The sequence below is a fragment of the Melospiza georgiana genome, chromosome 11 (genome assembly GCF_028018845.1).
Source record: "Melospiza georgiana isolate bMelGeo1 chromosome 11, bMelGeo1.pri, whole genome shotgun sequence".
Lineage (NCBI taxonomy): Eukaryota > Metazoa > Chordata > Aves > Passeriformes > Passerellidae > Melospiza > Melospiza georgiana.
The window spans coordinates 123,692-140,104 of record NC_080440.1 but is presented as its reverse complement, the minus strand read 5'-3'; the positions used below and the strand labels follow the sequence as shown (position 1 = coordinate 140,104).

At 42.8% G+C, this 16,413-nt stretch overlaps 1 protein-coding gene across 1 annotated transcript in view; it reads right to left on the bottom strand.

Annotated features, from left to right (window-relative positions):
- FGD5 (FYVE, RhoGEF and PH domain containing 5) overlaps positions 1 to 15,873 on the bottom strand; it is a 76,452-nt gene extending 60,579 nt beyond the window's left edge. The window contains exons 1-2 of the mRNA XM_058031906.1: positions 15,795 to 15,873; positions 5,470 to 8,410 (exon numbers count right to left, since the gene is read on the bottom strand). Coding sequence (XP_057887889.1) covers positions 5,470 to 8,410; positions 15,795 to 15,807 — 2,954 coding nt within the window. The 5' untranslated portion in view covers positions 15,808 to 15,873. The remainder of the gene's footprint in view (positions 1 to 5,469; positions 8,411 to 15,794) is intronic.
- Between the last annotated feature and the right edge of the window lie 540 nt (positions 15,874 to 16,413).

The window sequence follows — 16,413 nt, the reverse complement described above, 5'->3', positions numbered from 1 at the left end:
TTTAAGAAGTAGAGAACTAGGAACTGAGTAGATTCAGCAGCTAGAATTTGTTTTCCTGTGAAAGCAAGAAAAAGAAAGGATGAGAAAATCTTTCCCAAATCAACTATCTAAAATTGATGCTGATTCTGTAGCTCAAAGCCTGCTTTGTGGAGATTTGCCTCCAGTATAGATATAACTTGCTTCTATTGCAAATGCAGGGTAATGTCAGCAACACTGTTATTATCATACATAGCAGTGAGCCAATAGACAGCTTGAACTGCGTTGAACATGTGTTATCTTGTTTGGATATCCTCTGTACTGAGCAGCTCTAGCTAGGACAAGCAGAAAAAACAAAGCATGAGTTGATTTTATCTTCTTGACAAAATTCTCCTTGAGTTTTACCACAAACAGGAAAGAATGGTAACTGAACTGCTCATTGGGATGAGAAGTCTTGATACGGTCACCACATGGGCAGGTGTTGTACAGGTCAAAACCAGCTAACAAACTGTGTGTCTTTTTTCTGCTCCCATTTTCTATAAAATGTCAGAAACATCTGGAAACTTGCTGTTGATTCTCCTTTCACCACTACTTCTTGTATATGAGGTTATTTTAATGATCTAGAAGCAACTAGAATGCTTCCCACTCATTTGCTCTTTGTTGGGACAGAAACAACTGTAGCCTTACGGTTTACTTTGGGCCAGAGTTCACCTGAATTAACTGTCATAGGAAGGGGCAAATTGCATCTGTATAAAAAACAATCAGGTGCTTTAGCTGCACCTATTGCTTGAGCTGCACTTTTTATCCAAGGAGTGAAAGGCTCCAGGAGTTTCTAGTGGCCATCCTCCATGCCCATATGATGCAATAGGAGTTCAGGAAAGGTGGGTGAGTTTCAAAACAGAGATCTTGAGGACACAGGAACAGACTATCCCTCTGTGCTGAAAGATGATTCGACAAGTTAAATGCCCAGCTTGGATGAGCAAGGAGGTTTTGAAGGAACTTAAGAATAAAAGGAGGATGTATCACCTTTGGAAGGAGGGTTAGGTCTCTCAGGAAGTATATAAGGGGGCTGCTAGAGCATGTAGGAAAAAAATGAGGGAGGCCAAAGCCTGGTTTGAACTTAAAATGAGAACTTCTGTAAAGGATAATAAAAAATGTTTCTACAAATATATTAATGGTAAAAGGTAGGGTAAGACCAACCTTTGTTCTTTACTGGATGAGGGAGGGAACTTAGTAACTGCAGATGAGGAGAAGGCAGAAGTACTTAACACCTTCTTTGCCTCAGTCTTTAGTGGGAAGATGGCTTGTCCCCAGGACAACTGTCCTCTTGGGTTGGTTGATGGTGCCAAGGAACAGAACGGTCCCCCCATTATCCAAGAGGAGGCAGTCAGACAACTGCTGAGCCACTTGGATGTTCATAAATCTATGGGACCAGATGGGATTCATCCCAGGGTGATGAGAGAGCTGGCAGGGGAGCTTGCAAAGCCACTCTCCATCATTTGCTAACAGTATTGGCTCACTGGTGAGGTTCCAGATGACTGGAAGCTGGCCAATGTGATGCCCATTTACAACAAGGGTGGGAAGGAGGATCCTAGTAATTATAGACTGGTCAGCCTGACCTCAGTATCTGGCAAAATAATGGAACAATTTATACTGACTGTCATCATGCAGCATCTACAGGATGGCAAGGGTATCAGACCCAGCCAGCAGGGGTTTAGGACGGGTAGGTCGTCTCCTTTTAAGACCAGGTGGCCCCCCGGGTGGATGAGGAAAAGGCTGCGGATGTCGTCTATTTGGACTTCAGCAAGGCCTTTGACACTGTCTTCCACAGCATACTCCTAGACAAGCTGGCAGCCCACGGCTGGGACAGTAGCACTCTGTGCTGGGTTCAGAACTGGCTGGATGGCCGGGCCCAGAGAGTGGTGGTGAGCAGTGCTGCATCCAGCTGATGGCCAGTCACCAGTGGTGTCCCTCAGGGGTCTGTGCTGGGGCCAGTTCTGTTCAATATTTTTATTGATGACATGGATGATGGGATTGTGTCCTTCTTTAGTAAATTTGCAGATGACACAAAACTGGAAGCACGTGTCGATCTGTTGGAAGGTAGGATGTTTCTGCAGAGAGACCTGGACGGTTGGATAGATGGGCAGAGACTAACAACATGAAGTTTAAGAAGTCCATGTGCCAAGTCCTGCATTTTGGCCACAATAACCCCCTGCAGCGTTATAGGCTGGGGACGGTGTGGCTGGACAGTGCCCAGGCAGAAAGGGACCTGGGGTGCTGGTGACAGCCAACAGAACACAAGCCAGCAGTGTGCCCTGGGGGCCAAGAAGACCAATAGCTCCTGGCCTGTATCAGGAATAGTGTGGCCAGCAGGAGCAGGGAGGTCATCCTTCCCCCGTACTCAGCACTGGTGAGGCCAAACCTTGAGTGCTGTGCACAGTTCTGGCCCCTCAGTTTGGGAAGGACGTTGAGACGCTTGAGCACCTCCAGAGGAGGGCGACAAGTCTGGTGAGAGGCTTGGAACACAAACCCTGTGAGGAATGGCTGAGGGAGCTGGGGTTGTTTAGCCAGGAGAAAAGGAGACTCAGAGGCAACCTTATCACTCTACTTCCTAAAGGGTAGTTGTAGTCAGGTGGAGGTCACTCTTTCTCCAGGCAGCAACTGACAGAATGAGAGGTCACAGTCTCAAGCTGCATCAAGGGAAATTTAGGCTGGATATTAAGAAAAGGTTTTTACAGAAAGGGTGATAAAGTACTGGAATGGTCTGCCCGGGGAGGTGGTGAAGTCACCATCCCTGGATGCATTTAAAAAAAGACTGCATGTGGCACTGGGTGCCATGGTTTAGTTGAGGTGTCAGGAAATGGGTTGGACTCAATGATCATGAAGGTCTCTTCTAACCCAGTGATTCTGTGATTCTGTAATACTACAACTGTATTTCTCAGAGCTGATTAAAATCTTGGTATTGCTGTTAGGATTCTCCTGATGACTGCATAGCAGCACACTTCAAATGTCTGTCCTTTTAAGCAAGAAACTTAAACAGTGAATCTTCTCATCAGAGAGTTTCTGCGAAGTCCCCTCTTGCCCTGCTGTTCCCCAGTCATTCACAGTAGGGAAGGTTCCTGGTTTATAATAATCTTTTATAACACTCATGTTCTGTTCTCTGAAGTGTGATAGAAGAGTTGAACTTGGTTATTCATCAAAAATGTAGCAATTCCATAAGGTAAACCAGATGTTAAACCAGATGTTTAGCACAAGTACTCTACAGGTGAATGCACAAAAAAGAAGTTCATGGGCTCAAAAACCATGTATTGCAAGGGTTTAATCCAACACACTTGTACTCTCAAACAGTTGAAAAAAGCCTCTGGATATGAGCAAGCTGCAGTTCAAAGAAATTTTTTACGCCATTTTGGTAGAGGTATGTTAGATTGATATTCTTACTAGAAATCTTAAATCCATGGCAAGGCATTTTAGGCCAAACTACTTCAGCAGCAAATAAAACATCCATGTCCATACATCATGTATGCATGTGTAAATAGGCGCACCTGCTTGTACAATTTGCTTTGCTTTTCAATTAGGCCATACCCTGTTTCTTCAAGTCTGTTATGCCACTGCATGTGTATGTACATGGGATGTGTATTTACATTTCATCAAAGCTTTTCAGGCATGTCTTTGTCCAAAACATGCTGACAAAATATAGCAAATAATAGCTATCTCAGCAGTAATTATGTCTGCCTGGTGCTCTTCCCCTCCACCCTGGTTATCTTGATAAAGGAGCTGTACAGGAGCCTAGCCTTCATTTCACCTCCAGTGGCAAAAACTACATGCACAACAAGCAGCAGGCTGAAGACTATGTTCATGCCTTGACCTCGAGACTTCCTGAACCAGTTTGGATTGGCTCTCCCTTTGAAATTACAGGCTTTCACAGGAAGTTCATAAATGGGCCCAAGTCACAGCAATTGACGTAGTCCTAATATTTTTAACTTGGTTCTTCAAGAACTACCTACAACGAGTGGTGTTTCACAGATACAAAGAACTGTCTAGCTTTTTCAAAAGCAAATGTCAGTGTGCTAGGTGAAATGCAAACCACTGAAAGCAAGTGAGTAATGTAGCTTTTGCTGCTCTGTGGATGTGGTGGTGTGTGCTGTGAAGCTGCATTGCACTCCACCATGTCCCCGTGTCAGCATCACTGGAGCTCTCAATACTGCAGGCAGCCATTGTCTCCAAAGAGCTAAACCACAGGCCAGTGTTCCACACCCCTCAGCTTCAGGTGCATTTGGATCCACTGCTTAGGCCTTAATGCAATCTCTTTTCCCATGTCTCACTCACTACCCCACATAATTTGTGTCTTAGAAATGGTTTGCAAGACTCATTCAGAGGAATTACAGAAAAGTTCTTTTACTCCCGAAATCCAAAGTACCCTGAGAGGGGTTTGTGAAATGCCCATGGTTTGTTCTATCCACAATAACAAGAGAGACGAGCAGAAAAAATAAATGTTGCAAAGAAACACGAATCTTAAATCTTTTAGAGAATGATGGATGCAAATGGGCATGAAAACCTTATTTCTAAGATTTTTATCTTTTTCATATAGCTCTAACAAAATGCAACTGCATTAAAGACATTCCTTTTCATTCGCTTTGCACCTTGTTATCTCATTACCTGTTAAACACAAACTTAATAGAAAACACTCTTCTTATTTACATCTCTGCATTCCACTGATTGTATGCTATAATTTGACAGCAAGTTCAAATTCAAAGGTGTTGAATGCATTGCTCCTACGTTCCTTTGAAAAAGACATTTTCATGTTTGCAAATAACCTGATGGAATGGGGTGAAAGGTTGTTATTGATGTTAGCAGTGCATATGATTTCAGAACTATTTAATTCATTTCTAATTTAGCAGCTCTGTCCAAGGGCCATGATAGCCCTTAAAACAACTTCTAAAATTCAATGTCTAGTCTGATTAGTTCATGATTTGGGATTTTCTAGTCTATATTTAACTGATGGACTTTGAAACACAAATTATGTATATATTATTGTTTTGAGAAATTATGTATATATTATTGTTTTGAGAAATTCACAGGAATTAAAAAATGAAGCAGGGCCCCTTCCAGCATATAGGCTCTCTTTTCATTCAGTCAAGAAGTCAGAAACCCTTCTTACTGAAGAACAAAGCAAACTCTCCCCGTTTCCCCTGCCAGTCACTAAAATTAAATCCACTGGATAAACCAAATATTTTTGAATATTCTTTGGTTTCTGCCTGCAAATCATAGGATCCAGATCCAGTATTCATTTACAAAGTAAGGAGTTAATTTGATGTCTTTTATTTTTTTCACTGATAAAGGCTTATCTTGTATTCTTCCAATCTTTCTTGTAAGCATTTCCTGAGAGGGGTGTAAGTCAGCCAACATGGAGAATCTGCCTAGGATACCTAGGAGGGAAAGCCTTGCTTGTTTGGCCAAGGCTAGCATGTCTTACATAATAATTTATTACAGTACCTTTCTGTTTCCTGGTCTGTGGTTTGCTGCTTGTTTTCAAAGCCAGTGAAGCTGCTCATATCCACATAGCCATCATTCTCATTAGCAGCAGATAATGCCCTGCTGGGATCTTCAAAAAACTCAGTAAAAGTTCCTGCTCTGGTGGATCTCCGAGGAGGAATTTGTATGTTTTCATAGTCAGAACTCATAGCAGGAATGTTCTCATAGTCAGATGTGTCAGCATTGGGAAAAGAAATAGACCTAGGTTTCGTCAATGGCAGTGGCATGAAAGGAGGTCTGGACCGGTCCTCAAAGGACTCCACCCTTGACACACTCCTGCTGAAGGACTTGGGCGTTCCTTTTCTTTTACCATCCTTATAGAAAAGAACAGCTGAAGAAGACTCAGATGCACGGAGCTTACCCACATGAGATTTTAGTTGAGGTGAGCTACTTAGGCTCCTTCCTTCCAGCTCCATCAGCCTAGGAGGCCCATGATAGCTAGACTCTGATGAGGACCTTGAAGAAGAAACATTAACATCTACATGAACTTTATTCTCATTTTTCTTCTTGAACTTTAGAGTAAGAAACTTCTTAAAAGAAGACTTCTTTTTCTTGGAATACTTAGTAGGTGAGTCATTCTCTATCAAAAGGGAAGGTGAACTTTTAGTGATTGGCTTTTTGGTGATGTAGGCAAGTTCAAACGGAGGTGGTATATCAACAACTGAGGATGGAGTAGATACGCCACACGATGAGAGATGATTTTGCTGGGAAAAACTACCTGAGGAACCATTGACACAAGGCAAGGACAAGTTATCTTCTGTCCTTTTTATTCTAACACCATCCAGTACACAGACATCACTTTCTCTGTAAACAGAGATAGGTATCTCTCTCCCTTCAACAGAATAAGATCGAGGATATAAAAGAAAGCGTCTTGACTTGGTTGGTAAAGCCCTGTTGGCTTCCACTGGTTTTCCTTCCAATGAAAAGGAATTATTGCTCAAGTCTTCTGTCTCACAGCCATTTCGGGAAGAGGGTAAATCAGTTTCAGGACCAGTTTCTTCTGGAACAGTTTCTGGGACATAGCCTGGCATTCTCCCAGAGAGAGATCGTGTTCTAGTGACAATACTTTTACAATCAATGGGCAGCAAGTTGTTTTCACCATCCATGCCTAATTCACCCTTTTTACTGTGATCAGCTCCTAAATCAGTCTGCACATCATGGACAATTTCATTTTCTTCAGGAAGCACATAAGGATCATCTAGGGAATCACTGCTAGTTTCTCTTTCCTCCAATTCATCAGTCACAATGACCACTTCAGGGACTGCTAGATTTTCATGCAAAACACATTTGGTCCCACATTCTATATTAATTTTGCCATGCTTACAGATTTCTAAGTTGTCCTCAAGTGGGACCTCTTCAGGAAAACTTTGGACACTTTTGCTGAGGCTGTTTGCTTCCACCTCATTGTCTTTCCGTTGCAACTCATCTGACTTAGAGGCCTTGACAGTATTTTCATTATCCTCTTCAACAGTTACAGCTTCTACCTCTGGCTCCATCCCTGGACTACAAGGCAGACTATCAGAAATCATGCCATCTTCATGCAGAGAGGCTTCTTCTGTTTGAAGACTCTCAACTGAATGTTCCAGAGGTATTTCCTCGCGACATTCATTCTCACAAGGTGCAATCTGACACCCGTCATCCATATTCTCTGCATTCACAGTTTCTTCTTCCTCTGTCCCAGAGACTTTGCTTCCTTCACAGGCTGACTCTGATGTCTTCTCACTTTTCCTCTCAGTGATCTGGCAGCCATCACTGGCATTTCCTGTGTTTGTATTATTGTGCTCATTTGGGTCTACTTCCTCCTCTTCAGCTGCTGCTTGATGGGTGAACTCTGCTAAACTGTTTTTGGCACCGCGTTCATCTCCACACAGTTCTAAGTCAGGACTTGTTTCTTCACTGGCATCCTCAGGCAGCATGTCAGGGTTTGCACAGTCATCATTTTCTAAGTCCCCTTCCATGTTCAAATCAAGCTCTGCATGCACACTGCGGTCATCATTTTGTGCTAGACACCCATCTGCCATTTCTAAAATCTCAGGCAGTTCCTCCTCTTGCCCTACTTTCTCACAAGCTGGGATCGATTCATCTGCAGGCAGTGGCATTGGAATGGTATCTCTACAAGTATCATCCATTACCTTCTCATCTCTATTCAAAATGTTATCACTATCAGTCTCACAATCACTACTGTTCTTGACCAGTTCCAGGTTGTAAGAAGTTTCTTGCCTGTTTTTGGTTTCAGTACAATCACCTACAAAATCCTCATCTTCATCTACATTCTTGGTAGCATTGCTATCCCTATCCGGGGCATCTAATGACTCCTCACAAAGTGCTTTGAACTGATCACAGTCTCTGGATGACTCCTCAGAGTCTGGTTCCCTTGGTTCAGCAGTATCTGAAGAGTTACGGTGCTCATCTCCGAAGACTTCTCGATTACTGGTATTCTCACTACTAGCAATGTTATCCTCTTCCTTCTCTACCTTTTCTGGAGTTTCTGAGACTTCATTTTCCACAGAGGAATCTAGATTTTGATCATGCTCATGCTCCAAATCATTAGAGTCTTTGCTGGGCAGCTCACCTTCAGGAACTACAATGTATTCATTATCTGCCTCAGATCCTAGGCAATCAGCATTGCATTGGTTTCCTTCACACAGTTCTCCACCAAGACACAGCAGTTTCCCATTTGCACATTTATTTAAATTATTGTTGTTAGAAACACTGGATTTGCCCTCAGTGTCAGCTGAGAATTTTGGCTTGGGAGCAATAGGTGGTTTCGGACCCCTAGACACAGAGTTTGGGTGATGAAGAATATCAGCTCTTGGCAGTGAAGGAGAAAATTTGGAGACAGGTGCTGGAGAAAGATGACCAATAATCTTTGGTTTCGGTGCTAATGGTGGTTTTGAAATTTCTGGAGAAAAGAGATAAAAGTCATGTCAGTCATCTTGGTTTCTTATTAAAGTCAGCAGAATATATCTTGCAATACACTTTATCAGTGACTTGTAATGCAGAAGCAGTCCAGCCAACAAAAAGCTGAAAAGAGAACTGAAGGAGCTAAGCATATGGATTGTCCCTCCATGTGACACTGTAGCTACTCCAGTGAGCATAGTTTAAGGTCACATCTGAACTGAACTAGATCCAGCCCTAACACACTTGGGGAAAGATGTACAGCTGCAGAACCAAGGATGTATCACACTTCAACCCAAAACATGAAGACAGGTACTGGTTTAAACTCAAGTTATGTTTTCAGTGTACAGTTTCTTCAGCCCTTTAGTCAGAAGATCCTCCATCCCTGCTGTAAATGCCAGGATGCCTTGGAGGTACAAAATTCTCTAAACATCAAAATGGACTTTAAATGTATTTATGTAAATGCATTTATTGTTATGTATTTAACATAAGGCCAGCCTTGTATTTCTACTGGTAGTGCTGACACATATGTAGGGGAAATCAAGCAAACTGGCAATAAAGTAGATTGAAGCTATGTGAATGAAATTGTATCTATATCACCATTTAACTCAGTAGCTTGCCTGCCACAGTCATTTCCAGCTGTCTTGGTCCTGAAATTATTATTCTTCAAAAACTAAATGAAATGCTGAAAGACTGCATAAATAGGCAGCAATAGGGATCCTCCCTGGTGCAATTTTTTATGAGATAAAACATGTAGTGTGAAGAAGCCAGTGTAACAAATGGTTACAGATGGTAAGAAGTAGGGAGAAGTGGTTTCCTATTGCTGTTTCCTGGCCATCAATAGATAATTACATAGGTAAGCAATCAGAAATCTCCAATTATAATTTTAATTTACACATTCTGGAGGAAAAAGGAGAGCTCTCCATTGTAAAGAAAAGCATAGAACAAACTACTTCATCATTACAAAGATAGAAACAATTCTTCATGGATAATCTTCATGCACAACACACAAGAAATAACAGAACAGCATCTCAAAAGACAAAAACTGGTACACTGTTCATATGTGAAATCCTACCCAAAATCATGATACGAGCTTCAGAAAGTGTAGCTACTGTGCTGTTGCATTTAGAGCATTTTGAAATGCGGACTTTAGATACGTAGAAGTGCAGACAGTTAGAACTGAGCTGTGCACTGTACTGAGAATAAAGGAATACTGAATGTAAACTGCTTGAAAAAGATTCTCTGATTGTTCCAATATTTGGTGGCATAGTACTTTTCTTATTGTTATCCTAGTATAATTGGAGAAATTTGTACTGAAATAATACTGGCCTATTTGTTTGGTTATACTCTGGGAGACATAAAAGGCTGTTTCTTCTGATCTTCTTAACCTTCCTGAAATTTCTTCTGATACACAGAAAGAAGCTGACAATTTGGCATTCTGATGTAATCAGAAAACAGTCTTTCTAGAGTTATGAGACACCAGGGAGATTTTCTCTGGTTAAAAACTGAAGTTAAAAACTCAATCAGTGATCTCAGCCCAGAAGGAATGAAAAATCTGTTATAAGCAGGTGCCTTATTGCATATACCGCTTAAGAATTATTCTTTATCTGGAGTTTTATCCTATCCAGCTGCATGTGGGAGACTTAACTCATGAAAAAGGAGGGAGACAGAACTGTGTATTCACCAGTCTGCAGTTACTGCGGTGTTTCACAGTATCCACTGCTGGTTTAGGCTGCTGGGTGTCTGTCTAATCACAAAATGGGTAACTCGTTTTTCCCCGCCCATTAAATCAGAAGCGTTACATGCTGAATACTCCACCTTTGCTGAAGTAACATTGCTTCTTTTGCAGGCAGTGGTTGAAGGCTGTAGAGTACTGGAGACTCTTGCCAGTTAAAAACAGGGAGGCAACAGAAGTGGGTTTAGTATCTTGTAAGCCTGATGCCGCAGCGAGAGCTACCTTTTACATTTTTAAATTAGTTACTGAAATCATGGAACATCCTAAACTAACTTTCTGGTAGTAAAATGAATGAATTTGTTATTAGCTAAAACTGAGTCTTTACACCTTTACTACCCTAATAAAACATTTTCAGGACTAACTCCAAGAAAAAACCCATCATTTTGGAGGTACTACACCACTTTCTGCAGTGCCTAGCCTTTCCTAGGAATGTATATCCAAGAGTAGGATGCAAATATTAGTCTGTTCCTGGAATGTGACAAAGCTTGAAGTTTCTCCATTCCCATCCTTGTTCTTTTCAGAGAGTGTCTGTACCAAAAGAGTGAATAATGAGGAAAAGACTGGACTTTAGAGAGTGTTGGGACCTTCCAAGCTTTGTCATATAAACAAATTTGAAATAAAATAATGACAGGAACTCATTTCCTTTAAGTAAAATAACCATGGAGACATCCACTTAAAAGAAATACAACTTAAACAATTACCCACTTTTCCTCCAGTGATAATTTTCTATAGCAAAAGGACCAAATAATCTTGAGTTTTTCCTTCTGGTACCTTCAGTAACACTGCTGTTGGAAGAGAACTTATGGTAATGGAGCCTGTTCACAGTATGATAATAGGCATTGTCGTGTCCTTCTCCTACCCATTTGTGCTAGCTACTGATCACTACTGTTTCCTTACATCGTTTTTTTCCTAACTGCTTTGTCCATGGATCTTGCATTTTGTGAGTCTCCTTAAACAATTTTCCTTTTTCTTTGGTGGCAGTGTGAGGAAGAGGTAACAGGAGGAATGCAAGTGTTCGTTTAAAAAATAACCCAAACAAAAGAAACCACAGCTTCTTGCCTTTTATCACAACTTCATTCTGCTTCAATTTCTGCTTCCTTTGCTGTCTGAGCCACTTGAAAGGCTCTGGCTGTAACTTCTAAATGCAACATTGCACCATAAGTAATGTGTATGCTCCCAAATAATTGTGCATGTTTATTTTAGGATGTATTTTATGTTGGAGGAAGACACACCCACCTTGCGCTTAAAAGGAAACTCTTGGGGAATACAAATTCCTTTAGCCTGCTCCTCCCCTTATTGTTCAGTGCTTCCTTGTACTGACAAGGACCGCTTCCTCTCCTTGCCCACCTTCCTTCAGGCAACCCTGCATAATTCTATTCCTTATGATCCATAAGAAATTAAATTACATTAGTCTCCTCCCGTCCAAGTTTCTAAGCAATCAACAGTAGTCTAGCAGGTCACCTGGTATAGCTCTCCTGGAATAGCAAGCAACCCATGCAGCCTTCACTGTTTAAGTGTTTCTTTGAAACAATATATAATTTGTAGTATGGTATTACCAGAAATACCGCAACTACCCGCTTTCAAATAATTTCAAATTTAGGATTTCAAATTTAGCCTAGAATTTAATTAGGGTTTATAAGGGACCATACCTACAAAACACCACCACTGAAAACTACTAAAAATTGAGGTTTCACATTTGCCTGGATATACTGTACACGTGTCCCAGGGCCATGGTCTCTGCTAGTGACTCAAGAAAGTACATAGCTCCAGAGTGCATATAGTGGTTCCAGCCTTGACTGGTGCTGCAATCCAGTTCAGGTTTCTTTTAAGATGGTGAAAGTAGCTTTTTCTGACCAATGAACTTTTGTGGACCTGTGCTTCCTCCATGCCTTTGGCACTAATTCAACTCAGACATTTGTTAAAATGGCAAAGGCACTGAGGACAGAGGGCAGAAATGCATTGTTCAGGGATTTGCAGAGCTTTTGGGTGGAAGTGACAGGGCCGGTGAAGGGACAATACTGCAACAGTGGGATGGGACTGCGCCAAACTGGGAATCCTGGTAGAAACCAAGTTTTATCTGCCACTGCTTCTGCCCAGGAAGAAGGGATTGAAATCCACAGATAGAAAGTGTCTGAGAAATAGGAGGTAGAATAGGAGACTATCCAGACAAGGACACGAGAAAGTCCTGTTCAGCTCTGATCAGGAGCTTTATAATCAGAATGAAGTTAAAACTGATTTTCTAGATGATTTTGGTCTAAAGTCAGTGAAAGGCAGACTATACATCTTAGTATCACCATATTTTAATCCTGTAATTAATTGTTGATTTAAAAAATGAAGCCCTTATTTCCATTTAGCGCTGCCTTGCTTCTATTTCCAGCACTTAATAATGCTTCTTCCATTGAAACATTCCATTTATTATTGTTTCTTCCGTATTATTATTTGTGCAATATTTGATGCAGAAATAGTTCTCTTTGTTTTACAGCATGTAAGTGCATAATTTTTTTCACATTACTGGAGAAAAGTGTGAGATTACAAAAATTACATAAGAAGTGGAAACAGTTGCATGGGAGTCACTTGAAATGGAAAAAATATTCAGACTAGGATTTTCAAATTATATAGGACTGAAACTCTTCCTATTAAGTGGGGTTCCAGTCCAGATTCAGGTACTAGTTTGACTTGAACAGGTATTAGATACTTACATGGCTTTTGCAAATTTTAACTTCAGGAACTTGAAATACGAGGTCAAAATCAGCAGGCCCCTAGACGCCTCAGATATTTATGAAAATGGCATTTCATGTTCTTTGTAAATCTGACACTTTTGAGAAGTATCTATCTTATCAATACGTGTTCTTGTGATCAAAGGTACTCTGCATATAGCAAGATATATCTTCCATAGTGTGAAGATAGACTTATAGTCACTAGTAACGGTCCCAAAAATTCCCATAGGAATTTTATCATCTTAAAAGTCATAGCTGCAATATTAACAGCTGGGCTGTCAAAGCCCACTCCACTCTGCTGCTACATACAGTTACAGGAACACGTACTCTATGATCAGATCAGTGCATTATGATGCTGGGATATCAGATCAATACCTTACAAATTTCTGTCACTATACAACTTTACTGCAGTCATCTATAATTATAATACAACAGCATAATATTCCACAATGAAACAGTGTTGGAGAAGGGAAAAAAATCAAAAGGCAATAAAATCAGGAAAGGGTATGTTTCAATACCAAAACCATCTTGATCCTAAAAATTCTCCCGTGTTTTCACTGTCTCTAGCAGACCGTACATATAAGTCTTGCTGGTGGGCGTAGCAACAAAAAACCACATGTACATGACAAATAACCTTGGTTCTAAAGTACTACCATACATTTCTTTTTAATGTAATTGTAAGGGTTTGCGATGTTACCAGCTTGGCTCTGTTTTCACAACAGTAACTTAACACTGAGGCAGACAACCTGTTGTTTCATATATTGCTTCCTGGGAGCCAAAGATGATGGTTAAAATTCTCTGACAGGTCCATACAACGTTTTTCCCTATATCACTTTCAGTAGCAGCTGAAAGAATATACAGTCTGCTTATATCTCTGAACAATTGGGAGTCTAATGTCTGTACGCTTTTCATTTTACATCATTTCACCACCTGGCAAAAAAATTACTAGAGGCTAGAAGGTCCTGTATATGAAGCTGGTCTGATCTCTTGTCTCTTACCACAGATTTCCTGTGGCCTTGGGTGGATTGCTTCATCTTTTCATATCAGTTTTGCATCTCTGAGGATAATCCATATCTCCCTTCCTGTTCTCAGTCTGTCATTATTTTAAGTTCTGTGGGATCAAGGCTGCCATATATGCCTGCACATATGACTCTACTTACTGGCGTTATGTATTACTTACTATAATACAGTGATAGCCTAATGCTGGTGCCCAAGTTGTACCAGTTAATAAATATCCCTCTCCTTCAGATTCAGTAGGAAGTTCTGCTTTGCACTGATGGGGGAGACATTCTTTGCATTGTGCAAACATACAAAACAAAGGCTGAGAAGGGATATGAGCACTCTATAAATACAACCTGGAGGTAAACACCAGAAGAGGAAAAGAACTATTTTTAAGCAAAAGGACAATGTAATCACAAGAATAAATGGTGTTGAATCTGGTCTGGAAACCAGGAGTAGCAGGAGAGCTACCTGAAAAGTTTTTGTTTAGGATATAATTGGAGGAATTATTAAAAGCAGTAATAACAATGGGTGCCGCTTTTGATAATGAAGGCAGTCCCATTTGGTCCTACATTCCTCAAAACTAATAAAGTTTAGTGGATACATCTAATATTCCTTACCCTGCACTTCCACTGACAACAGGGGTAGATTAGAGCTGGTCTGTTTTAAATAATGGAGAGATGAAGAAAGACAGGTAGGAGCATCATTGCTGAAGTTATTTTTGGATGGCTTCATTTTCACATGAGTTTGTCTCTTGGGAGGGACGGGAGGGACAGAATCCAGACCAGGATCAGAAAATAGAATGGAATTATCACCAGATTTTAGGACTAGAGGAAGAAGAACCTTTTTGCTTTAAATTCAGAGGAGTGGCATAACTTTGGATTTGACAGAAAGTAACTTTTCCAATCCTATGTTACTATGCTTTGGCAAACAATGAATCATAGTTTCCCAACATGAAACAGTTGTAGGGCAAGGTATCTAGCGGTAAAATCTCTGGGCTTCGGGATGTACACATACATGGCAAGTGAGGTGCCCAGCAATGTTTACCTGGAGCAAGCAAAGACAGCGGAAATTTTTAGGGCTAACAAAGAAGATCTGTTGCTCTTCATCCTTAATTCTAGAAAGAGCTTTAAATTTTTCTAAATAATTCCAGTTAGCAATAATTGTTTCCTATATTGTTGTGCTTTTCGCACACATGCCTCATCCCTGAAAATTGGAAAGTCTTGGTGAACAGTTTAAAGTTTGCCCCAATTTTCCAGTGGCTTCTTTTTTCTGTTTCAACTGTTGAATGCCTGTTCCCTTATTCCGTCTCTTTCACCTTCCTAGTTTCCATCAAGGAAAAATTTGAAAAGTTAACAGAAAGGAGGAGGAAGGGTTCGGGTTTGCCTTAGAGAGCAAATTCTGCAAAAAACATAACCTTCCCCCAAAAATATACTCTTGGAAAGAAACTCACAGCAGATTTTCTAGGAACTTCGTGAACGGTTGAGTGTGTCCAAGGGAGCAGTGGGTGCACAGCCATGTCCCTTAGCCTCATCAGTCTGCCAGCCTGGTTGTCCTCGGAGCACCTAACCTCGCCTGCCCTTGATCCTTCAATGGCTGGGCAAGCAATGGGTACTCACAGCCTCGGGGAGCCACTGAGCACCTGCTGGATTGCAGGGAAAAGGAGGGCCGGCCCTGGACGGAGGGTGCACGGGGAAGAGGTGGCAGCCCCAGCGGCACGGCCCAGAATCTGCCGGCCCCGAAGGAGGGATGCCGGGATGAAGGGGGACGCGAGCCCCGGAGGAGCTGTGCCTGTGCAGGGGGTCTATCCTGGTGAGAGGATGTGCCGGCCCGAGGGAAGGAGGGAGCCGAAGGAAGGAAGCCCGGCCGGCGTTTGCCGGCCCCGGGGAAAAGATGTCCAGAAGCAAAGACCCTTCCCGGAGGGCCCGCGCACTTACCGGCGTTGTTCATCTTCCACCCCAACTTCGCTCGCCGGCTGCTCCGGGCGCTCAGCGCATGGCTCCGGGGGCCCCGCCGCCCTCGCCCCTCGAGGCCGCGCCCGGCCCTACAGCCCCTGCGGGGGCACGGGAGCGCAGCGGGACGGCCGGACGCGGACGGCGGGCTGGGCGGGTGGCGGTGCCGGCCGGGGGCGGTCAGCGCCGCGCGCCTCCGCCCTGCCCCGCGCGCGGCCCGTCGGGGGGCGGTGGCGGCGCCGGGGCCCCGCACGGCCGGCGGCGCGCGGGGCCGGACCGGGCGGGGCACGACCGACTGCGTGCAGGCAGCGCCCGCCGCGGGGCGAGTCCGGGGGTCCCCGTGGGGAGTGGAGGACATGGATGCGGCACGGATGCCCAAGCGCGCGAATATTTAAAGGCGCGGCGGGGTCCTCCGGCCTCCTTTTCGCGTGCCCCCCCTCCCTTCGTGTCCCCGCTCCCTTTCCACCGCCCTTGGTCCCGCTTTGCGCTCTACATGGTCCCTTTCAGCCCCTTCTCCATCCCCTCTCCCGCTTTCTCTACTCTCTCCGTGTCGCCTGCATCTCCCCCCTCTCCTTACATCTTTTTCCTTCTCCATCCTTTTCTT